Source organism: Centruroides sculpturatus, unplaced genomic scaffold (genome assembly GCF_000671375.1).
Source record: "Centruroides sculpturatus isolate CEXI.00-Female unplaced genomic scaffold, Cexi_2.0 scaffold82, whole genome shotgun sequence".
In the NCBI taxonomy this organism is placed as follows: Eukaryota; Metazoa; Arthropoda; class Arachnida; order Scorpiones; family Buthidae; genus Centruroides; species Centruroides sculpturatus.
This window is the reverse complement of record NW_019384498.1, coordinates 355,040-382,152: the sequence shown is the minus strand read 5'-3', so window position 1 is coordinate 382,152 and position 27,113 is coordinate 355,040. Positions and strand designations below refer to the sequence as shown.

The window sequence follows — 27,113 nt, the reverse complement described above, 5'->3', positions numbered from 1 at the left end:
TAACAAAACTTTATCGTACAAGTGTGAAAAGTGTGGGCACTACAGATGGCACTACAGAAGGGTTCTTTGTTAAAGTTGGTTTGCATCAAAGATCGGCCCTTAGCCCTTATTTGTTTGACCTGATAATGGATGTGTTGGTGTGTGACGTGAAGTGTGAGGCTCTGTGGAGTATGCTGGTTGCAGATGATATTGTACTGTGTGAACTTTCCCAAACCAAGGCTGAGAAAAAAACTGGAAGACAATGTACATAATGTACATGACTTTGCAACAAAGTTACGTAGCAACTAAACTTTCGTCGAGCAGACTACGGGATGGCCATTAGTCAATTTCTAATTGACGTGTGAACACAATTACATCACACACAGCACTGTTTATTCAAATTATTAAGGTAAAAAAAGAATGACCAGCAGGAAGCGCGGGAAAGTTTCTGAATTTCACTTTCGAGCGGAGATACGTTGTGTGGACAAATGATTAGTTATCTAGGGTTAAAAAAGCTGTTTTTAAAAAAAATGAAAGTTTAATGCTCATCTTAATTGTATTATTATTGTATTTTCTAATAGAAAATACAACACTACAAATACACAAGTACAACACATACTACACAAAGTACAACATTATTTTCTATAGAAAATAAAAGTACAACATTGTATAAGACCGGATGTAAGCTACATTTTGTACTTCTCAGTAGGCCGGATTAGCCGGTTTCCGTGAAAGACAACATAAATCTGTAGAAAGAATGAGATTGAAAATAGAGGGTCCCACTCGCTTCATGACTTTCTCATTGTATGCTTGCTATTAGTCATCTCAAAGCCAAGTTAATTAAATAGTTACAGTAATAGAAACACGCAAACATACATAACAATCAAAATTCCACTCCTCGAAAAATCTATCAATTTTATATATAATTNTCTTTTCTTTTTTTTTTTAAATTCTAATGTTTTCTAATTTTATTATTGAAAAATATTCTCTGAAAATGAGTTATCTAAGATTACTTGCAAATTAATATGTTGTTGTTTGCTTTTAGTATTGTCTCCAATAAAGTATTGTTTTGACTTAAGAATTGAACTTGTATTTTAATGCAGATTATCTTATGCAAATGTTAACACTAATAACAGTAAAAATAAAAAATTCACTCTAATAATCAATATACACTTGCCAATAAAACTGCACTGAAACATTCATTTAATTCTAATACTGTAAAAATTTCAAATAAAAAAAAATAATCAAAGATTAGATTGCAACAAATATCTTATAAGTGAACTATGTATAGAAGTTTTAAGTTCTATTAATATATATTAGTATTTTAATTTTTTATATGCATTATATTATATATAATACATATAATTATTATATAAAATATATATTTTTTTTTACTAACCTTCTATTCCTTTAGGGAGAAGATCTGGAATATCATCTATGATGATACCTTCTACACTATCTAAAAATTTTAAGATAATCTTATTTCACTATTGACTAACAACATTTAAATATAGTGAAGTCTTGAAATATGCAACCAATTTACAATATTTCTAGCTAATATTCAAAATATTTGATTATTATGTAATATAAAGTTTAATAAAAATACAAGCCACACATTCTTTATTTAATAATTACTTTAAATAAGTACAAAAATACTTGCAAAATTCACTAATTTTTGTGTTTTTATTAAACTTTATATATTGTTAGTGATTAGTCTGCTTTTATTCTACAAATATTTGATTATTCTAATTTAATAAATTTTCAAGTGTCACTAATTCTAGAGATTGCAGATTTCAAACAACCAACTATTTTGTCTTGATAGTTTATAAATTTTATATAATATTAATTAATTTTATTTTTACAATTAAAGTTATAGAATAAAAATCTAAATGTTGGTTTTTTCAGACTATAATTCAGCCAAACTTTAATTAATAAAACTAAGTGATATTGTCTAAAGATAGATAGGCTACCATCTTGTATTAATATTAATAATTTAAATTATTTATTAATTTAGAATATTCTGGAAGAAAAGGTAAACTTAGACTGGTGTTAAGGCTAAAGCCTATGAATTGGATATAGCTAGGGTTAATTAACTGACTAATGCTAATTTTATCCAAGTCTTTTGGTTAAAATCTATTAATGATCTATTAATGTTGAACTTGTATAAAATATGTTTTATCCAGACACAAGTGGTAAAGCTGACGTCCAAAAACGGATGAATGAAGCAAAAACAAAATTTGGGCTTTATTTGAATAATATGGAATCTTTCCATTGTTGTTTGGATAGAGGTGAATATAGTGTAGCCTTTTATGAGCATAAGCATTTTGTTTTTTAGCCATTAAGTACATAGTGGGAACAGGGCAATATTGTCAGATCTAGTAATTTATTACCAGAATTCAAGCCAACTGGTGATATGGTGAGATTTTTTGAATACAAACAAAAATAGATATCTTAAAAATCCTTTCAAACACATACAAGATTACATAAAAAACATGAAAAAGCATCAGAGGATATTTTTATCTTTTTTTAATTGTCATTATTAAAGATCTTATTATTAATTATTGTATTTATTACTATGGTCAACTGTTGATATAATGATATTTATGCCATTTAATATCTATGTACTGTACATATTCTGTAAATGAAAGTACTTCTTATTGTTATTTGATGTTCTTTTAATCTTACACCAAACTCCCAAAATGTTATTGGTGAAAGTAGTCACTATTTCAACTTTCTATTATACTTTTCATAAATTTTGCAAAAAAAAAAATCAGAACAATTTATTGTAACTCTGATAATTTAATAATTTAGTAAACAACATATGATAACAGATTTGTCAAGTTGATAGGCCTGGATGCTATTAGGCTGCTAAGACCACACCAAAAGAAATTAGATCAAAATAAATTATTAGATGCCCTACTAAGACCTAATAAAAAAAAACAGTATATATATATATATATATATATTAATATCCCAGTAGCTTTAAAAGGAGTTGGTAACACCTTGTTTTATATAAGAAGTATATTTTGAGAATTTTGTGTAAGATTAAAAGAACATTTGTGAAAAAGAAAGGAAATTTGCTGCTGATTGACATGATTTTGCATCATTTGGATGACAGAAGTTTTTTATAAACTGCATGTAAACCAAAAGATTACCACTGTCTGGGACATCTTCATGGCACTGACTTTCAGTAAATATATATGTTACTGTGAATGACCAATATCTGGCAAATGTCAACATTCTCCGGTGAATGTCAGCATTCACACAGTCGTTTCGTATATGTAGGAAATATTTGCTAAATATCATTATTTCTCACTTACACCAGCAAATGTCGACATTCAGCATGCACTGATGGTAAATGTTGAATAAAAATATTTTTATTACGTTAAGTCAAAAATGCAACTTTTTAATATGTCAAAATAGGAGAAAGCTTAAGTAATAGCACATGTAAATAAACTGTTGAACCTAAAACGAACAGTACATTCTTAATCAGAAAAGAAATTAATTCAATAATAAACTTACACATAAATTATGTGATTAACAACAACTTAAATTGTTATGGCACTTTGAATTGTACAAGAGTCCCTTGCTTTTACAACTGCATTTATTCGTGGTACACTTCTTTTTGCAATGACAGCGTGTACAGCCTTGCCCTCCACTTTTCAAATTAGCTGCAGCTGCTTCTCTCAGCGATATTTCTTGAGAAGAAATCTCATCTATGGAAAGCAACTTTTCTTTACAAATTACGAACTGATTGTTATTATGTGATTACGAATTGATCTGTTAATGGTGTCTTTTATTTGAATATCGCCGCTGCCTTACCGATGACCCCTCTCATCCTCTGCCACTCGATATGACAAACCGATCCCCATCTCATGAGATCAAAAGAACAAAAACACTATCCAGTGACAAAGTGGGCAGTTTCTACCAAACCGTTGCCGGGAAAAGAGGTACGACCTTGTCCTACCTCCGGCTACCCACAAAGGATTTGGTGTCAGACTGTCGCCTCTCTGTTAACATTGGTTTCTCGAATGTCGTTTCAACCTTCACCAAAGCTTATCTGTGCTTGTCTACATACACCAGCGATTGTTCGAATGTATAATAATATAACCAAATATTCAGTCTTTCACCGATGTATTTTGTATGTGTCGACATTTACTGGAGAATATCGACATTCTCTAATTTTGGTCTTTCACAGTAACATATATAAATCAAAGATGGAGAATTTGTCCTGATCATTGCAGATGAGTCTGTGCAAATTCGGTAGTGGAGATAGGGGCAGGAGAAGATTATGTTGCTTGAATAAGCAGCAAATTCGTATAGAAAGGGGTCCAAGATGTGGTAATGATGGTTGGACTATAAACCTTTTGTTACATAGCGTGGTGCTTGAAAATAGAGATTTCCTGACCATGTTAATCACATGCATGAACTTAGCATGTGAAAAACCAGCTGTATGTACCACCAAACTAATGGTGTTTAACTCAATGTTTACAAGTGCTTGTGTTGATGGTAACAAGAAGGCTCTTCTAGTGAAGGTAGCAATAGTGGGATCAATGTATCATGAAGGCTGGAAAGCATCTGCCAGGATGATATGAGGTGCCTTATTAAAGTTGTGGTAAACTATCCTTGAACCCCTTTCTATATGAATTTGCTGCATATTCAAACAACATAACCTTCTCCTGTCCCTATCTCAGCTACTGAATTTGCACAGACTCATATATATAAATCACACGAATCACTTATTAGTGATGGAATAAACATACATTTATTGTTGAGAGAATGAACATTTTACAAAAAAAAAAACTGAAAGTTATGACTAGTTAGCCACAAAAAGTTAGATTAATGTTTAAGTTTGTTTAGAGACCAGATAATGAAATGACCTTAGTCTTGAAAAACATATAATCTTATAAAACTTGTTAATTCCTATGATTGTTTAGCATTTATTACTTGTTTATTGTTATTAATGATGAAGTCATATATGACAAAAATTGATTATACAATCAATCAATCAATTGGTAGATTGCATACCTTAATCTATCCAAAGCACAGTTTTTTATTACTCTATGGTTCAAAATCAACAACACTCTTGACACTATGCTAATCAACATGTGGCATTTGTCAACATGATTAGAAGCTTGTGAATAGACACACAATCATAGTAAACCATATCATGTAGTGTTTTTATGCATTTTACTGGGGCTCAAGTCAGTCACAATTCTCTCAGTAGAATTTGAGTGATTTAAGACAACATTGAATTGCGTTTGGAGCACATAGTCCTTTGCAGAGCTCTCTTGTCATGTCCTGTTAACTTCATAGGTTTCCCACATTATTTCTTGGCAGATTCATCTCCTATCCATTTCCATTTGTATGTCACTTTAGAAAACATTAACCTAGGAATCTTTAATGCTGCTGAAATATCATGTACAGAGTGATTGTCTATGTGGCACTCTATCAACCTGCACTAACTCCATTAATTCTCTTGATCAAGACATGTTGCATTCATAACATTACAAGCATATTTATAGTAGGATCTGTGATGTGCTTGTTGTATTGGATCCATTTGCTATCCATAGAGAGGTATCCAGACATGGTAGGACAGTGGGATAAAGCTTCAGCTGAGAGCCTCACAGGGCTATGGGAATAAAGATGTCCCTAGTTGGTACATCAATGAACCTGTATGGTCAAAAGATTAAAATTAATAGATCTGAAAGTGAAGAATGGATAGCTAGCATAACTAGTAATGTATCTGCACTGTTAGCAGAAAGTTGTGATTCAAGTCCTGGCCTGGATCATTCTTCTACAATATTCTAAATTATTTAATTTAATTATTAATATTAACGCAAGTTGGTAGCATAATCATCTATCTTTAGACCAAATTACTTAATTCATTAAAACTTGGTTGAATTACAGTCTAAAAATCTTACATTTAGGTACTTATATAATTATGAAAATTTAAGCTTAAATTCAAAATTATAGAATTCAGATTAAGATATGGAATGTCCAGATAACATAATACATTTTTCCATAAAGAAATTTTGTTAGAAAAAATTCTTTTTTGTTATAAAATTCAAGTTTATGATTATTATTATGATTTTCTTTGAAAGAAATAGCAATTGTATGAATTTTTCAAGAAGGACACAAATTATATAAATAAAAATAAAAAGAGAATAACTGAATTTTTCTTGATTAGAAATGAATTATTGACATATGTTTGTTAATACTTAGAAATGTCTCTTGATTTTTAATATGGAGTATGGAGATGTAACTATTGATAAAAATATTATATGTTCTTGGTGAAGCAACTAGTTTCATCCTAACTACAGAGTGCTGCAATGCAAATATGTAATGACTGAGTTTTTTCTGAAAAGCATATTCTATTAATTTTAAACCAATAATTGAAAAAATTTAAACAGTGGTAGTCCAGCAACACATTAGAGATGTTCATGAAGAAAAATAAATTATTTTTACAGGAAATGGTGGCATATGTTGATCATGATACTATTATTTGTCATTATTACAATTTAAATTATTCACATTCTCAGATCATTAATGAATATAAAAATGGTGGACATAAGGTAAATAAAATACATTAGTAGGATTCTCAACTGCAAGACAAAATAGTCTAAATGATCAGTTAGTCTTTCAATATTGCAGAACAGATCTTGTGGTCCAAACATCATCTCAGTGAAAGTGATGAGAAAGATTGTTTCTCAAACCAAGAAGGAACACCCATTAATCCAAAATGCTATAACTATAGCTCAGCAAGAAATCAACAAAACCTAGCTCCAACACTGTAAGCCTGGAATATATTAACATAAAAACAGTACACATCCGAACCTTAAAAGAAATTCCAAGATATTCTTGTTTATATGTTTTTTGAATGATCCTAAAAATGTTCCATTTCCGCATTCCATTTGAAAATATTTTAACCAGAAGATCTCCTGTGCAGATTGAAAATGTTCGTGTTTGCATAAAAATATCCTGGAATTTCTTTTAAGGTTTGGATGTGTACTGTTTTTTATATCAACAAAATCATGAGATCCAAGTGCCATCAAAAGTTAGTCAAAAAAACCCAGAGTTCTTTCTCTATTTTGCTTCATCAAAAGCAATAGAAAACCATTTTCAGGAAGTTCAATGAGAACTTCCTCTCATTGGAGAATTCAAATACATTAATAGGTAATATTTGATAAAGCTTGGATACATATATCCAACATAAGTGGAAAGAGATCTATTTGTTATAGAAAGAAGGAAAGTGAGACTACATAAAATGGATTCAATTTCACTATGAACATCTGAAAGAATTCATGATTGTGACTAGAATGGTAAACTTACTATCCATAAAGTAAATGGCAATATGAAGTTAAATAAGAAGTAAAATTTTACCTAACCAATACTATTAAAAGAATGTATTGCATCAATGAAAGTTCAGACTTGATAACAATGGGTTTTTGTGTATTGGTTTGCTTAAGCAAGCTCTTTAGAAATGCATAGGGTATATGTCCCAATAGAAAAATACTGTAATTTTTAAAAAGTTTGCTAAAAACAAGTTGTGATTGAGAGTTTGATTTAGAGATAGTTGATATACACTATATATGTATGCAAGACAGTTGATGACTTCAAAATATATTTGGTTCCAGATAGATAGCCCTGGATGCAATGAAAAAGGCTGGAGATGGTTTCAAACGGTCCCATTTTAAACTCTTAGACTTTACAATATGAGGCAACTAAAGATGGAGAACTTGCAGATTTTTCACGAGTGCATCAGAGACACAATGAAAAGAATTTTAGCAGTGGTCAAAAAAATATTATTGATCAATTTTACGAATGTCTACAGAATTTGATTATGTCTGAAGACAAACATTTAAAAAATTATTTCACAGTCCACCTACTACTTGATTAATTGCATTTGATTTGCATTTTTTATTTTTTGGAAAGTTTAATTTTTTTGTTAGGACATACATATGCACTACCCTGTAAGTATACAACTGTAGAACATTGGTGAACTATGAAACCGGAATGAAACTTCCTGTGACAACAATTAGACAAGCTTTGGAAAGAAGGGCCATTTGGTAAATAAATGCCATGGATCATACATCAAAAATGTGAAAAATATTAAGAATTAATTTTGTTCAAAATAAAACAAAGTAACGTCAGTACATTTTTGCAGGAGATCCTCTGTGGTCTATTATTGTTATTTGATGGACTATAAAATAATTGCTGCATGTGGTCCAACAACAGATAAGTATGCAAAATTTATTTAGTTTTCATGATTTTGCAAATTTTAAAAACTAAGCACATAAATGACATTGTTTATACTACCAATTCTCAAAGCTTTAGAATGATTCCAATTATAATGGGAACTGTACAAATTTCATATGTACAGGGTAATCATAACTAATGAGTAGATGTTCAGATATTCAGAGTTTACTAAGTTCTAAACAAAATATTTAATGAAAACTGGCTAAGATTGGACAATATGTGGAATCAAAATTATTAAACAAATTTTATAAATTAAAAAGTAAATGATTTTATAATATATGTGAATATATGAATTAATCAATTATAATTTTTTCAATAAAAGTTTATTAATAATTAATACTGCAATAAATTCTTAACTAACAATTTTAAAACAAAATTAAAATATAAAAATGTATCAGAAATATTTACAAAAAATAAAATATATTTATATTATTTTCCCTCTTCCTCTTGGTTAAAATCAATCTTTTAAAATTATTTTCACTTTTGAAGTAATTAAATTTGTTGTACATTGTAGATTTAGGTTTTATAACTTACAATCAAAACATTTTAGTTATATAATACAGTCAGCCCCCTATAACACGGGTTCCTATAGTTTGGATTCCTATATCATGGCAAAAAAATTGCGACAGTATTTGTACAAACAGGCTAAAAAAAACCTCCTATAATTCGGTAAAACGTCATCGCCGACTCATGTTGCAACAGGATTGCACAAACCGTTGAGTTTAAACGAGCAGCAGATCTACTAAAAACCATTTATTATTTAACGTCCATAAAAATTATATTTATATTAATGATATCTCTAAAGTTCAGCGAATTTTTCGCAAAAAAAATAATTTATCAGGAAGCACACAAGCGCCATTCAATGACAATCTCCACGACGAAAACAAGCTTAAGCAACGGCGTAGTCGAATGGTGCACACTCGGTAAGTAATCCTATAATTTTTTGTTTATAGCATAGTTTATATGGATTATTCCCAAAAAATTATACGTATTTTGGAAATGTTGAGTCGAATTAGTCTAGAATCGATTAATTTTATGGAAGAAACCTTTCAAACAGCCGTAGTCCATAAACTGCATACGTGCCGGGCTGTGATTGGCTGGACTCGTAAAAGCTGGATTCATACAACTCGGAATGTATACCGTGTTATGGGGGCGACTGTACATTAGTGAATCCTTCCATATTTTGAGAATTGCTTAGGCCAGGGGTGTCCAACCCGCGGCCCGCGGGCCGCATGCGGCCCAAGGCAAGTTCCAATGCAGCCCAATAAACGTGTAAACAAAACCTACAAATGTTTTAATTTTTTATTATTTATTTATTTCAATGGCATAAACTCAAAAAAAAGTTTCACAAAGCCGTAAACCTTTATTCATATTTTATTTTTGAGTGGAAAGAAAATATTTCAAATACTTGGAGATGTGTGAATGCGGAAGGATTACTAAATAAAGCTGGAGTTGTGTCTCAAAGAATTATATACCCAAATTTGGGAAAAGGAGGGAAAGATGAGAAAGGACAAAAGATGTAGTAGTGAGAAAGGTTAAATAGATCTTCTGTTAAGCAAATATGGACCCATAATTTTTCAACCTTTTTCACTTCTTTATCTTTTGTTTTTTGCCTCTTTTTTCCGCACTTGGGTCTATAATCCTTTGATTCACAGCTCCAGCTTTATTTAGTATTTCTTCCAACGTTGCGAGATTTGGCTACATTGGGCCAAATGTGGCTACTTTTTTTGGTTTGACGTAAAAAATATCATTTGGCGCTTTGGCTACTTTTTCGGTTACATATTATTTATAATTATATAAATTGAATAAAAATGCACTTCAAAATGGTGTTTCGTCGTTTTTATTAATTAGAGACACAGATAAAACAAATACTTGTGTTTTTCAAATAAATTTTCGTTTGTTTCTTTTATAATAAATGAATTTATCCATTTCTAAGTAAAAATTGAAAGTGTATGTAGAAGTAATTTTTTAAAATATCCTTTTTTCTTGATAAAGTTATAATATTTATTATTATTATCTACACATGTTAGTCCTTAAATATACTTGTATATTCGGCCACAAGTATATATTATATATACTTGTGGCCCAAAACTCCTTGACTTCTTCCAATGCGGCCCAGAGAAACAAAAAGGTTGGACATCCCTGGCTTAGGCTTTTTATAAAATGTTATTAAATTAAATTATATCTGTTGTTTTCATATTTTTACTTTAGCACTAAATAATAATTATAGTATTTTTTTCAGCAAAGAAAAAGTAAAAAAATGCTTTTTTTTTAATTAAATCTAAAATATTAAGATGTTCTGAACATTTCTCTTAACTCTAAATTTCTCATTAAACTATAATTTAAAAAAATAATAATAATTCATGCTTTCATATCTAAAATTAATAAATTACAATTACATATTCAATTTTCAGATGATAAATACACCTAATAAAATTTATGCAGTGTGATATAATACAAATGATAACTGACAACTCAAAAAACACTCAATCAAAATTTTCACAAAACAATTTACTTGCTAATATCCTTTTATAAATCATCAAATTTATCTGTTTGTGTTTTCAATAAATAATTTCAATAATTACATACTGATTTTTCCAGATCTTAAAAAAGTTATCTAATGATTAGAGCTACCAACAGAAAGCAACACAGACTATAATTTTATATTTTGTAATTATATCTAAATCATTAGTAAGTTAATTTACCAAATAATAGAGTAATTTTGATACATAATTAAAGATTTGCTAGAAATAATTAACAACAGTAATGTTTGTCTCAACTATTTCCATGTACTCAATCAATTCTCTGTAATTATTGTTATTAGAGAATGCAATAAAATTTTAATTTTGAAGATATAGAAAAACATGCAATTAAATTCTCTTCAAAGGTAATCATTATTCTTGAAAATAATTTTTAGTTACATTTTATACATAAATTACTGTAATTGGTTTTAAATTTGCATATAAAATATACAAAAATGTTTGGAATTTATTTTATTTTGTTTATAACTCATAGCTATCTTATATGCTTTATAAATGAAATAAAATAAAAGATTCAAAATAATTATTACTATTAATAATGAGTCACACTTTCCACACTATTTCCAGCAAAACAGTTTAATAAAAATTTAACAAAACAAATATTTTTGACTACATTAAGTGGCCTGCTTCAGGTTTTAACATTTGAAATCAAACATCTAAATAGAATACAAATTTGGAACATTTAATCACTTTTGTAAAAAAATTTTATTTATCTGTGATGTCAAATTCTTTATATGAGTTAAGGCGTACAGAAAATGTAGTTTGAAAATAATGATGTCACAAGAACATTAGCAATGTTCCAAATTTGTATTCTATTTATATGTTTGATTTCAGACTGTTGAAACCTGAAGCAGACCACTTATTGTAGTCAAAAAGATTCCTTTTGTTAAATTTTTATTAAACTGTTTTGCTGGAAATAGTGTGGAAAATATGACTTATTATTCACAGGTTCCAGCTCATCACATAGAGAATTGTAAACATTACTTTTTTATAAATTTACTTATAACATAATCATCACTTTTTATTTTAAATTGTTACATAAATAGTTTCTACATTTATGTAATGGATAAAACTGCACAATAATATAATCTAATGAGTAATTCGAACACAAATCAATTATTGTATTTATTCACACTCTTGGCAAATCTCATCATTAAATTTTATTCAGTTGATACCAGAATATTCTAATGATTACATTTTCACTTTCAGTGCTTATATTTTAAACACTATTATATGATTATCTATTTGTATGTATGGTATTAGATTAGAAATTAAAATAATCTTTGCAATAGATAATAAATTAAATTAACTATATAAACCAATTTCAGGTATTCCTTGTATAACACTGTAGTTATGTTCCAAAAAAAGTGTAGTGTTACACAAATCCATGCTATATGAAACAAAGGACTAATGTAAAACATGGGTTACATTCCAGAAGTTAGCAAACGTATACCATTGTTGTTTGTTACTAAGAGAAATATGTTTATCAAAGCAATCAATAATTTATTTCCAATCAATAATTAATTAACAATCACAATTAAAAGTACAGTATTATGCATTAATATTGATTTTAGTTAAGTAAGGGCATTTTCTTTTTATACAGTATCATCGTCATCTCAGCTTTTTTGTTGATCTTGATCAGAAGTATCAGCAACATTTTCATATTTTTTATTTTTATCATAAAATTTTTTTTATAGATGATGAAATAAAAAATATGTTATTAATCGAAAATTCGTTCTAGCTGGTTGCATTTGTTCAGTCGTGTACCAACCAACTTTTTTCCAGAATTTGTGTTCAAATACTGAATTGTTCGAGTAACAAGATATTGCCATATTTTGTTTGTCATTTTATGAATGATTGCTTACCTACAGTTAAAGAAGTTTAGCAACACTAATCTAAAAATGTTTAAATAAACTTTACTAAATATGAAGATTAATCTATGAAAAGAAAACACAGTAGATAATCTTAAGGAGAAAAGTCTGAAAGCAGCGATGATAACACCTGGTTGATAGGAAAGTTATTGTAAGTTTTTTCTTCCTTGCCCTATCAGTTTTAATTAAAGTAAACCTGATGAACAGCACAAAATAATTTGAAAATTTCAATATTCTAAAATCCATGGACAATTTTGAGACAACACGCTTGCTTTCTTGAATAAGAAAATATTGAACAATGAAGTTTACACTTAAAAATTTGAAATTTTGTACAGATAATTTCCAGAACTGTGTTAGAGCGAAACTGTGTTGTATGAGGGATACCTGTACATATTTAATAGTCCAGGCCTCTCAAGAATTTGTAGAATCATCTCAAATATTATAGTTAACATTGACCACAATTGATAAAAACAAATCTGAGGATTGAATCTCTTTGAAAAGTGGAAACAAATCAACTAGATTATCTATCAATACTAATGAACTCTATGCCAAAAAGAATTGCAGTTATAATTACTACTCACTCATTCATTAACATATTATTATATGCATTCTCTCTATATTTTGAAAGATGACTGCATAATTTTGATCACTAATATAATTTCTCAACTTACAAACATATCTAACATCAGAAAATATGTTAAATAATTTTATTTATTATAACTGTAAATTAAAATCAATGTAATTGTATGAAATCTTATAACTTACATAATTTTCAGTTTTTTAAATTAAATCATGATTATTTTCTTTTTGATGATTTTATTTTTCTAAACATTAGAATTTTTTCAGGAATAAATCCTCTAATATATAGGCTTATATGTTTTGTTGCATAATGAATAAATAAAATTTTGAAAAAAGTAACATAATAGTTACTACAAAATTCTTATGACTTTTTAAATAAAAATACATTATTATTATTACTATTAAACAAACAAAAATGTTCAAATTCATAAAAAATAAAACAGGATATTTTTGTATATATTTAATAATAATGAAATCAAATAAAACTTCAGAGTTTCCATATAATCTGCTTTATCCATTCAGTTATTTAATATTATAGTTTCTTCAAAACAAATAATTACATTTCACAATTTTTTTACTATTATAGGGAGTTTCATTGACTAAATACAGTACATTTATTGTTTCTCTTAGATTTAAATATATTTAATACAGTTATCATTTATTATTATATATTATTATTTAAAAATAAACAATTCAATAATTATACGTATTATACATAAAAGTTCATTACTTACCTACAACAGATTGTGGTCTCAATTTCCTTGTATGTACACTTCTTCGTTTACTTGTTAATTTTGGAGTAGCCTATTATATATTTTAAATACTTATTTAAAATAAAAATATATTAAATATAATTAAATTATAATCTTTCAATAGAGTATGCATGACTTAATAATAATCAACAGAAAGACATAATAAACTATTATTGGTATTCATGTCAACATATTATTAATAGTATCTAACATATTTAAAAAAGAATAATATAGGCTCATTAAAGTTTCTAAAAAAATATATCAATTGACAAGTTTTTTTTGTTATCAGTTACAATATACTTTACCCATATATTATATATCAGGTTGATTCAAAAGTTCCCAAACACAAACATATGATACAAAACTTTATTCACAATAAAATACAGAGACATGGTTATTCCTAAAAATGAAAGCTATTGCTAGCTATGGTCTTGACCCATCTTTCTGCAAGTTGGAAGATTCCTCGGCAATACCACATAGCTCATTTTGATTCCCAAAAACTCACAAACCCCATTTTTGACATCTTGCACTGTATTGAAGAAATGTCCTTTCAGAAAATGTGCCAATGACCGGAAGAAGTAATGGCTGATGAAGCAAGGTCAGGGTTGTATCCTGGGTGAGGCAAAACTTCAATCTCCCCAGCTCCTTTAACTTTCTTTGGACAATTCTGGAATGGTATGCCGGAGCATTATTGTGCTGTAGCAGAGTGTGCTTTCGATTAAGCAATGCTGGATAGCAAGTGTGCACGGCTTGAAATACACATTTCAATTGCTCAGCATAGAGGTTGCCATCCACAGCCTGGCCATTAAGAATGAGCTCTCAATGCACTCGACCAATCAAATTCCATCAAATGCAAAGAATGACTTTTTGTTCAAACTGTCTTTGTTGAACCATTTGTGCTGGCACTTTGCCTGGTTGGAGCCACTGGTTTCTTCTGTTAAGATTACTGAAAAATATCCATATTTTGTCTCCCATTACGATCCTATACCATAACCTGTCATCTTTTGAATTTTGAAACAGTTGAAACTTACAAACTTGTATCCTCTTGTGCGCCTGCTGCTCTGTCAGTTCAAAGAGTACTTCTCAAGGTCTTCTGCTGTGAAAGTCAAGATGTTTCAAATGCCGAACAATGGTTGATTGGGAAAATCTGAGTTTGACAGACAGTTGGTGAATGCTATTGCCTGACTCCTGTTGAACAGCTTGGAGCAGCACTTTGTCAATAATGGTCAATGGTCATCCCAACCAAGGCTTGTTCCCATATTTGAAGCAGCAGAACCATTCAGCTAAAGTTGTCTTGTTCATCAGGCCTGGGCCTTCAATTTTGCAAATTTTCTCTGCTTCTACACTTGAATTGAAATCTTGTATCCAGTAATGACATGAGATATCACAAATGATAAGTTTTTTGTCATTCATTCTTTCTTTCAATATTTGCTGAAGAAATGAACTCAACAGCTCTATAAAATGATAGTATGTACCTTTGATGATGATGCAGTTACCAACTCATTTGCATTCACAAAAAAGTGTTGTTGGTATCCAGGAACTTTTGAATTACCCTAATATATACATACATACATACATACACATGCAACACCAATTCTATAATTTCTTTTTAAACTAATTTAATATAATTTAAATTATATTAATCATAACAAAATAATGTGAAGTATTTTAAGTGGTTAGGTAAATAACTAAAACATCCAACACACATTGATAGTTTTAGCTTAATTTTTATTAAAATATGGCCTCATACTTTTTATTTTTTATTAAGGAATCATTCATTCTGATTTGAAACCAGCAAACTTTTTACTTGTTTCTGGAAAACTGAAGCTAATAGATTTTGGAATTTCTTCATCAGTTCAAAAAGATACANGTATTATATATTTTGATTTAATATGACAATGAGTTTTATTAAACCACAATAAAACTATTATCAGATATTATAGTACATTCAATACAAGTAAAATGGCAGGCATACTACACTTACAAAATACAAAAACTTGTTTTTTTATAAAATTAAAAAATTATTCCTTTTTCTATATGAAAATTAAATTTCTCTCTCATATCTCATGTTATTTGTTTTAATATGTTAATAATAATGTTTCAATTTAAAACATATTAAAACAATTTATTATTATTATTATTATTATTTTTTTTTTTTGAGACTTAAATGTGAATTTTGCTTAGATAAACTTTTTACACCACTAAAAAAAATTAAGAAACTAGTATAAAAATATAAATATTAATTTGGAATATTTGAAAATTTTATAAAAACCAATTTATTAAATATAAATTATGCTAATGTTAACTCTCTGACTATATGAATTTTTTATATAAACTGAGTGTTGGTCCTGACCAGATGACAACTATAGTCTGAGGCAAAACAACTTTCTGCGTAGAGTAATGACTAGTCCAATGGCAGCATGAAGTTTCAAGGTTGTTGAAGTTTACAAATCAGTCTGGTGATTTATTTGGTGGTCGGTATTCTAACTCAATACAATGTGATGTTGATATCAACACAATTCTATAAACTATTTGCACTATAAACTATAAGTTCAACTTTACAGTTGAACTATAGTTTATAGTGCAAACAGTGCCAGATTTAACCTGTTTGATTCTACAGTTACAAACTAGAAATTTCTTGAATGCCATATTTTCTGACATAGACTAAACATAGCTTCTGACATTAACTTGGACTTTAATTATGGAATATTATATGAAAGTGTACCAAACTTGGTACACTTTTTAAAGTATGAAAATGATACATTTTAGTAAATAGTGTGGTTAACATACATGATACATTTTGTTTTAATTAAAAATTACACCATGGATATTGATGTATGTTTACATCATAAGTGGTCAAAGCTATGTATCTAATATAATTTGATTATTTAAAACATTATTTATTTATGTAGATGATTTAATAATTAATTATAAATATTGTGATGTTTGGAATAATTTATTTTTTTGTCTTAATTCTTACACTATATTTGCCAATTTTTCCACCCTTCAAAATCTGCTGCTATATGCCTCGCTCTACTCTGTCTATTTAGAAATCCAGTCCTAAGTGCAAACCAGAAAGATAGGAACAGTTCAATTGAATGAATATTTAGTACTTTCCATTCATATGCATATGTATATACAAAAAATTCCAGTACTCTTATATTTTAGAAAAACTTTTAAATATTTTAACTGTATTTAGAAAAACATATCATCAAGTAAATAAATAACATTGAAAAGTGATATAAAAATATAAGTTCATACTTACTAGATTTAACCATGCCAACTAAGTTACAAAAGAGCAGCATAATAGAAAATTTCAAAAGTTAAAATATAATCTCACATAATTATTTAAGAAAAAGATTATTAATTTATACTATTTGAGGTTTGCCTTGTTTTTCTTTTACATTAAATTATCATCATTCAAATGATATCTGATAATTTATTTAAAATTACAAAATGTTTGCAAATAACAACATGCAATAGATTAATAGTTGTTTTGAAAAATTACAATCTCAAACTTTATTATTGGGTAGTTCAGAAAGTTCGTAGTGATTTTCAAAGCTGACAGTTAAAACACTAGATGAAGTAAACATTATCGGAATTATACGAATCAATGAATATTATGAAAAATGACGTATGTTACAAGACAAATTAAATGTTTGTACAAAAAATCCATTAAAATTATTTAAACAATCTTAACAAAATTTTTGTAATGATATTTAATTTGTCTTGTTGTGAAAATGGAAGTAAACAAATTGCATTTTTGATACTTATTTCTTTTCTTCTATAGATAAGACAAAAATGCTATGCAAACAGCAAAAGAAGTAATATTTATGTAAAAGTGCTGTAGCAAAATCAACTGTTCAAAAGTAGTTCACAAAATTTAACATGAATAATTTCAACATTGATGATGCTCCATGCTCAGGAAGACTGGCTGTTATTGAAGAGGACCAAATCAAAACATTATTGGATGACAAACTTGAGAAATATCAGACGTAATGAAGTCATCAAACAGTACTGGTATCATATTTCAACATCTGAAAAAAACTGGATAAGTGAATCATTATGGCATTTGGATACCTCATGACTAGTCAGCAGACATCTAAGCCCTTATAAGTGGCGTTTTAGACACTTAAAATAAGCTCTTAAATTGCATCGTTTAGGCTTATAAACAAAAAATAGGAGGTCAAAATTTGCACAATGAACAATTAACATACTTATCAGGATGATGAATTTTTTATTTAACATATGTATTCCAAACAAAAATGCACGTATTCAGAATGATGCAAACACAAAAGTAGACAAACAATTATCTTTACATTTTTTATTCTTCTGTTTCCCATAGTTAGCTTCATAATATGTTACAAGCACTTTTTCCAAATTTTCAATAGAAAAGTTGCAACGTTTGTCACTGAGAATTAATTTATACGCAGAGAAAGAGCATTCCACATCTACGGACAGAAGATAACGGACAGTATTTCAACCTTGGAAGAAGATGAACTGGGTATTCACTTTCAGTTTTGCTCTTCAAAATATCAGCCACAACAAACAAGCACTTTAATCCAAGTCTCTTTTGAAGAACTCTTTCTTCACTTCTTTTGCAGTAGTGCCTGGTGCATTGCAAAGTTCCTGATTTGCTCTGTTGAGGAGATCAATTTGTTCATTTATAGGTTTCCCATTACTTTCAAGAGCAGTAATAGTATCTGCAATGAATGTGAAATAACACTTGATGTACAGTACTCCAACTTGTTCTGAACATAAATGTCATTCAAAATTTTCTTGGCTTTAAGTTACACAAACTGCATTGTCCGCTAAAGTAGCCAGAAGGTTTTTGATATTGAAGAAATGTTCACTGCAGTAGTTAGTACAAAATCTTAGCCATGTATATGCTAAGGGAAAAATAGGTATTTGCCTAAAATCCGCTGTCTAAAAATGACAAATAAAGCATCTCTAATGGTATATTTATTAAATAAAAGCATTTATTTTAAAATTTTTTGTATAGTTTTAATTTTATTACTATAAAATTGCCTCAGGGGGTGTAATTTATTTCTGTTATTATTGCATTCTAATTTTTTCTGCTTGGGATATGCATTCACTGGTACTTCAATATAAGTAATCAATAATAATAAAAAAATGTATTTGTCTAATTGCATTTTCAGGAAAAAAATGAAACTTAAGCAGTTTAATTTAAGAATTAAAGTAAACCTTTGCAGAAAATGAAACAAAAAATTAATAAAAACTTTTTAAAAATATGAAAACAGACTAAACTTTGTGTTTTAGGCTAAAATAGGCAGCAACATCAAAATAAGCATTTTTAGGCATTATAAAATACCATTATTTCAATCTAAATATTCATGAAGTGTTCATACAAAATCTTAGCCCTGTATATGCTAAGGAAAAAATAGGCATTTGCCTAAAATTTATCTACTCATGACATAATGAAAAAGAACTTATTGGGTCTCATCTCCATTTGCAATTCTCTTCAAAACAAAATAAAAATGACTCTTTACTGAAACATCTAGTGACAGGTGATGAAAAATGGATTGTTTAAATCATCATCAATCAAAAATGATCATGAGGCAAGAAAAATGAATCACTTTTAAAAACTCTAAAGGCTGATCTTCATTTGAATAAAGCCATGTTCACCATCTGATGGGATTGGAAATGAATGCTGTACTACAGGCTGCTTCCACAGAATCAAACAACCAATTCTGATAAGTATTGTTCCCAACCGAATCAACTGAAGAAAAATGTCCAGAATTGGCCAATAGAAAAGGCATTGTGTTTCGTCAAGATAATGTCAGACTGCACACTTCTTTACGAACATGCCAAAAATTATTGGCTCTAGGCTGGGATGTTTTATCCCACCCCATACTCATAACCTTGCCCCATGGGATTACCATTTGTTCAGAGCTCTGCAGATTTCTTTTTGCAATAAAAACATTGGTAGTTTAGATGCTTGCAAACACCACATGGAACATTTTTCATAGAGAAACTGGAAAGTTCTATGAAGAGGGTACAGTGATACCTCAGGATATGAAATTAATCTGTTCCGAAACTGAGATCGTATCACGAAAATGTCATAAGGTGAATCAATTTTCCCCCCATATGATTACATGTAAAACCAAATAATTCGTTCCAACACAAAAAACACACTCAAATTAAAGCTAAGTAGTACATTGAAAAAAAAAACTTTATTAAGGAAAACACTGGAAAATGCATTTTGTAGTTGTAAATGTATAAATAACCATAATAGAATAATAATTGATTAAAAAAAATGTAGTTTTATTTGCACATTACCTTTGAGGATAGACAATGATGGAGGTGTAAACTAGTGGCGGAGGAGAGGGAGAAGGAAAATGATACTAAAACTTAACTTACATAACATAATGTAACAATAACTTAAAAATAACACTAATTTTTTTATCATCTTTTCTGTTTTATATATTTTTTTAAATTTTTATTCACTGCTTTTTGCTTTCTTTCCTTCATTTCCACCAGCACTTTCACTGGATAGAGCTTGGTAAAATATGCTTGGTAAAATATCTAATAAAAAAGGTTTGGCTTTGCCTACTTTTTAAAATGTTTCTAAAATGACTTAGGCAAATGTCATTACACTGAGCAGCAACACAGCCAGTGTGAACCTTTTCGGGATGTTTCTTTTCAATAAAATCACTCACTTTCTGATAATACCTCAAGATTTCCTTTATTGAGCGAGATCCTTCCATGACGAAGCAAACACACAGACTGAGACCAATGAACAGAAGTGAATAAAAAATGGCACTGTGAACTAATGTAATGTCCTATGGTAAGTTTTCATTCGTATCACGGAGCAAAAATATGTTTGAATTTCATGTCGTATCCTGAAAATTTTGTATGCTGGGGTGTTCGTATACTGAGGTACCAGTGTATTATGAAGCTTCTCTGCAGATGGTAGCATGTCATTAATGGTAACATGGTGCATATGTAATTGAGTAAAGATATATTTTTAATTTTAAAACTTTCTTTTATTTTCTAAACATTAGAATTTTTTCAGGAATAAATCCTCTAATATATAGGCTTATATGTTTTGTTGCATNCTGAGCAGCAATACAGCCAGTGTGAACCTTTTCGGGATGTTTCTTTTCAATAAAATCACTCACTTTCTGATAATACCTCAAGATTTCCTTTATCGAGCGAGATCCTTCCACAATGAAGCAAACACACAAACTGAGACTGATGAACTAATGTAACGTCGTATGGTGAGTTTTTGTTCAAACCGTGGAACAAAAATATGTTCGAATTTCATGTCGTATCTTGAAAGTTTCGTATGTTGAAGCGTTCATATCCTGAGGTACTACTGAATTGCATTTTCAGCAGACTATAAACATTTCCATATAAAAGGCATTAACTTTTTTTACATTGCATTGCATTGCAGGAAACAGTGGTGGGATAGCATTCCTGCACCAAGTACAGAGTTAAACATGCCAATAGATCTAAATCTAATAACATTTTTAATAAAATACTTTTAATTTTTCTTGAAAAAAGTAAAAATTATGATTTCTAATTACTTGTTATAGTATTGGTTAAAAAAAAAGCATTGATTGAACAAGGAGCTAAAATATTAATGCAAGAGCTCTACAAAATCAGATGCTGCAGCTTTTATGTTACTAGTATAAGTTTTGTGTGTACACCATCAACTGGGCAATGCGAGTGGTTGAAGAACAACTGGGCTACCGTTAACTGGGAGCTGGACATCTGAGTGACAAAATAAGAGATGAACATAGACAAAATACAAATTTTTTGTTTTCTTTATAAAAAAAATCAGCACTCTTTTCTATTGATCTATTATCCAGTAAATTTTAATAATAATTTTTAAGAGACAAGTTGAATGAGTTAAAAGAACAATTTTATAGCCAAATATCTTACTCAGCTCCNAAAAAAAATTTTTAAATATATAAAAAATATACATTTACTTACTAATTCTTTATGCATTCTTGACAAAGATTCAATTACATCATCTAGAATTCTATCTGTTACATGAGCTGCAACTGATAAATTTACTTCACTACAAAAAAGTCCAAACAAAAAAAAAAATAAAATAAATATTGTGTTAAAAAAAGGAAAATTAAAGATAATAACTTTTCAATGATAAAACGACTGAGGGAACAAAATGCCTGTTAAGAATTTTAAACTATTCTCAAATTCATAATTTTTAACACACAAATGATATTTTATGACTTTTCATAAATTACAGTACAAAACTTAATTGTTCAAAATTTTATTCTCCTTCCACAACAGATTGGATTTCCTCAGATTTTTATTTTCTGTTTTCTTATTTTAAATTTGTTTGCTTTTAGGGAAAGATTTTTGCATGCCTGTTTAATTTACTTGATCAGCTTTGGAATACACTGTTGATCCTTCATCACTGATTGATGCATTTTGAAATGCATCAATTGTAACAATATTCAAAAAGAAATCTGATTCAATACCTTTGACCCAAAGATCTGTGGAAAAGATCAAAAATGTTAGTCCTTCTGTCCATGATTAGTTACTGGAGTTTCATGGTTCTGTAAGGTGTTTTAGTACTGTGTACTTACATTCCAATCATAAGACCTATTGTGAGTAAAACAATCAAGAATATTCCTCTGATTGGCACAATTTACATATTAACACTTAAGGATATGTTTTCTTCAACTGAATTTTTTGAAGTCTTTCATCTACTGAGTGATCATCTTAAGCAATCTCTGTAAATTGAATTTTGATTTTGTATTGGCTTGTAGAGACTAATAAGTTAGATCAACAGTTTCTTAATTTTTGTTTTGTTTTTNATAGAAGAATATGTTTCAGAACATTTTCTTCTATCATTATTTTGCAGAAGGCTAATATTATAAATAAATAGTTTTATGACATAAAAAGTATCCAATGTATCCAATAATACTACTGGAAAAATCTCTTGATCTAATATGAAAATTCAGACTAATTTTGTAACGGAAATAAACAGTAGCAATTTAATATTTATCATTTATACCGGATTTTTACTTTTGTAAATCACAAAAAATAAAACACAATTTTAAAGAAATCAAATATTATCTTAAGAATTGTTTAAATAAAAAATAGTCTTTTAAAAAAAATTGAAGACTAAATACAAATAAATATTTGATGACTTCACTTATCCTTTACAACCACAGGAACACAGTTAACTTGAGCAGAGTTGACCTTTCTTTTGAGGCTCTACTCTGCTTATGAATATGTAAATTGATTAAAAGTCCTGCTAGCATTGTATTCCTGTAAAAATATTTTTTGAAAAACTTTTATTTGCATTTACTCTTCAATTTTTTAAAAATATATTTCATCAAAAATTGAAGAATAAATACAAATAAAAATTCTACATACATCCTTTACAACCACAGGAACAAAATTAACTTGAGCAGAGTTGACCTTTCTTTTGAGGCTCTTCTCTGCTTATGAATATGTAAATTGATTAAAAGTCCCTCTGACACTAGATTCTTGTAAAAATATTTCTTGTTATTTGCTAATGTTAATTGTGTTCCCATGATTGTAAAGGGTGTGTGAAGACATCAAATTTTTATTTGTATTTAGTCTTCAACTTTTTAATAAAAAAAATAATTTAAGAAACAACTTTGTTTGAATTTTGAATAGTCAGAATTTTAATTGTTGAATTTATTGACAGAACAAGATTTGAATCCAAAACTTAATTTCACATAAATATTAGTTTCTTTAATTTCTACACTATTACTAAATAAATTTTGTATTTGTAATAAATCTTACAAAAGTAATTAAATTATTTTAACTTAACAATTATAATTCTTTTTTCTTGAGTTTTGGTTTTGAGTTAAGAATTAAGTGATAGATTTGGATTTTTATCTTGTAAACAAACACTTTAGTGTCCTGGAAATAAGGTCATTTTTCTTTAACCTTTCCCACATTTTTAGTAGTGCTACAAACATGTCATTCTAATTAACTAAATGTATTTTCACATTTGATTATATTTAATTTATTACTATTAACAGTTAACACATTGCACAATATGAAAGTACTAATTTGATTGCTCTTTCTCTTCCTTAATTCATTCTCTTGAAAATTATTACCCAAATGAAAAAATAATCTCTCTTTACTATTACTTTTTTGTAGTTCTTACATTTATGATGATAAATCTCACATTACATTTTACATTTTCTAAAATATTTTTTTATAATAAATTTAATATAATATAATGCCATAATATAGTTTTAAATCAAAATAATTTGAGTTTTGATTAAATATAACACATATAGGTCAAATTTTACCTATGTGCACCATCATGGCCGTGGTCGCAACTGTTTGTGCTCCTGACTGACTCCTCCATGAGAGGAGCCACCAGCAGGCCACCACGTGTATAACATCACTAGTTATTGATTCACGGTAGTTCTTGAACACGTATCAATAACTAGTGACATTATACACTCGGCAGCCTGCTGGCAGTTCCCCTCCAGGAGGAGTCAGTCGAGAGCACGAATAGTTGTGACCACAGCCAGGACGATGCATATAGGTAAAATTTAACCCACATATCTTACCTGACTTTGTTTATGATATCAGTACCAGCCTGCTCTAAAAGTGTTAAAGCTATAAATTCTGATGGAATTGTTCCTCTTTCTTGGCATAATTTTTCAACATCACGTCTTACTTTCTAAGGATGATAATCAAATATTTATGTTAAAAAATTTGCTAACCAACAAACAAAACTTAATTTATTTTTTTGCATTTAAATGTTAAAAAATATTTACTTCAAATTCAATTGAAAGCTTCAAAAAACTATTAAATAGTTAAATAAACATCAAGTTTTATTTTTAGCACAAAACATTTAATAGTTAATTATTTTTTGAATAGAATATAAATTTTTAATTTAAATAGATTTAGTATGCAATAATAATAATGTTATACTTAAATATTGGTTTTAAAATATAAAACAAATTATAAAATCAATAAAAATTTTACTAAAATAGATAGAAATATTAAAATTAAACTGTTCAAGTTTACTTTAAATTATTAGATGGAAAAGTAATAATAATAATGATTATAAATATCTATAGCTTTTAATTCTACAACATTAGCTATCGCAAGTTTATCTTAGCTTTGATCTTTTTATATTTTTAGAGGCTATGCCTCTGTAAAAATGTAAAATGAATAAAAATTGTTGGCCAATTTTAAATATTTACGTTATGGTATCATTAACAAACTACTCTGGATCATCATCCAATGCCCAAGTACTTTTGATTCAGTCAAATTCATCTTCAGGGGCTTCAACCTAACTGCAACTTTTGTTATTAAATAAATGCCTTAGGAATTCAATGTTGTATGCATTTTCAAAATGTTCTATTCTTTGTTTTCTAAAAGCACTTTAAATCTGCTATTCAGGCAAATTCTGTATAGTGTTATCTCTGATTGTTTTCTTTTAATTGAAGTATTTCTTTTGTTTTTTCTCTTTTTCTTCTTCCTTGACTACCCATTTCTAAGCTGTTGGTAATGCATTCCCATCTCTGATGTTAATCACTTCCAAATCCCAATCTTTCTCCCAAATCATCTTTTCTGCTATCCTGAAGTTCTCACTGTCCTTTATATTTCCAATACACTCACATCCCTCAATATAATTTCCTTTCCTTTGTCTAACACTGTCTTTGCTAAGTCTATTGTCATTCTAACTTTCATATGATCATCTGTTTGTTTAGCCTGGTGTTCAGGGTTTTCCTAGTAGCACTAATGTAATATTGCTTTCTTTTGCATTCATTCACAACTTTGTCTTATTTTTCTTTTTCATTCTTAATACAATCAAACAAATGAGATTTAATGGAGAAGTGAGGAGTATATATCAAACTGATAAAAAACCTGTCCTTGTTAGTCAAAAATCTTAACACATTAAGCACTAGAGTAGTGGGCCATGGTCTTTTTTTGAATAAAATAACACAAATATGATGGCTATTTAATATAATTTCATCTATTGTTAAAAAACATTTTTTTCTCAATTTCGAGGCATGTTGTAAAATTGCAATGCAAGCCTAAATAATTTTTTTCCCTGATCATGTTATGCCATTTTGTATGCTTTTAAATTTAACAAAACTTCTTCCACATTCAAGGTTGCATAAATGGACTGATATAAAATCCAAGAGAAATACAATAATCACTGAAATAATACACCTACTGCTGTTTTTTTACTGTTTATGTTCATTGAGAGAAAATGAAGTATGTTTCTTGAGTATTTGTTTTTGTGTTTTATATTTTTATGTTATTGTACTTATTCACATTCATTGTGCAAGAAAATCATTAGAAGAGGAAATTTTGCTTATTTTTCATATTTTATGAGAGAAAAAATTAAATTCTTATTAGTATTCTATCATTAAAAAATTTTACTGGGCCAAAGGCAATTTCTATTCCCTTAGGCCAATGTTTTAACTATTTCCATTATGTTTATAAAACTATCATGTTGCTCTGAAGTAACACTGCTCAGATTTCAATGTATAGTGTGTAGTACATTTCTGCAACACATGGTCTGGGTAAATTGCTGGGTGTGTTGCATATTTGCAACACATGGTGCTTAATGTGTTAATCTCTTTGAATGTGTAAGTTAAAAGTAGCAATAACACATTATAACAAAATTAATGTTTAGGTCTGTGTTGATTATCATTAATTAAAATACTTTATTTTATATTTTAAATACTCTATTAAACTGAAAACATGTAAAACAAAACTTTGTCACATTTTTCTGATTTGTTAAATCAAAATAATTCAATTTGAGTACCATGTAAATCAAGAGTTAGATTTAAATACTAATCAATGTATATTTTACTACTAAATAGCTTTTCTTATTTTATATACATAATTACAAATATTCTTACCTCATCAGAAATAATATTTGGACACTGATCTTCGATACACTTTAACATACATGAAGCTATATTCTATAAAAGAAAGTTTTATTCATTTAGAATACTTAAAATTAGTATAGAAAATCTAACAGTTAAATTCATGTGTATTTCATTCACATGTCATATTTCAATTTTAACTGCTTTACTGGAGTTTATTTTATATTTTGTTACAAAAATAATCTAAACACTAACAGCAATTGCAGAGAAAGAGTTCATGTTAAATGATGTTTA

General features: G+C 28.5%; 1 protein-coding gene across 1 annotated transcript in view; it reads right to left on the bottom strand.

Moving 5' to 3' along the window:
* Positions 1 to 27,113, bottom strand: part of LOC111621989 (F-actin-uncapping protein LRRC16A-like) — a 197,595-nt gene that overhangs the window by 31,465 nt on the left and 139,017 nt on the right. Inside the window, exons 24-29 of the mRNA XM_023364280.1 lie at positions 26,853 to 26,915; positions 24,537 to 24,649; positions 21,940 to 22,027; positions 17,246 to 17,263; positions 13,963 to 14,032; positions 1,379 to 1,438 (exon numbers count right to left, since the gene is read on the bottom strand). Of these exons, the coding sequence (XP_023220048.1) occupies positions 1,379 to 1,438; positions 13,963 to 14,032; positions 17,246 to 17,263; positions 21,940 to 22,027; positions 24,537 to 24,649; positions 26,853 to 26,915 (412 nt within the window). The remainder of the gene's footprint in view (positions 1 to 1,378; positions 1,439 to 13,962; positions 14,033 to 17,245; positions 17,264 to 21,939; positions 22,028 to 24,536; positions 24,650 to 26,852; positions 26,916 to 27,113) is intronic.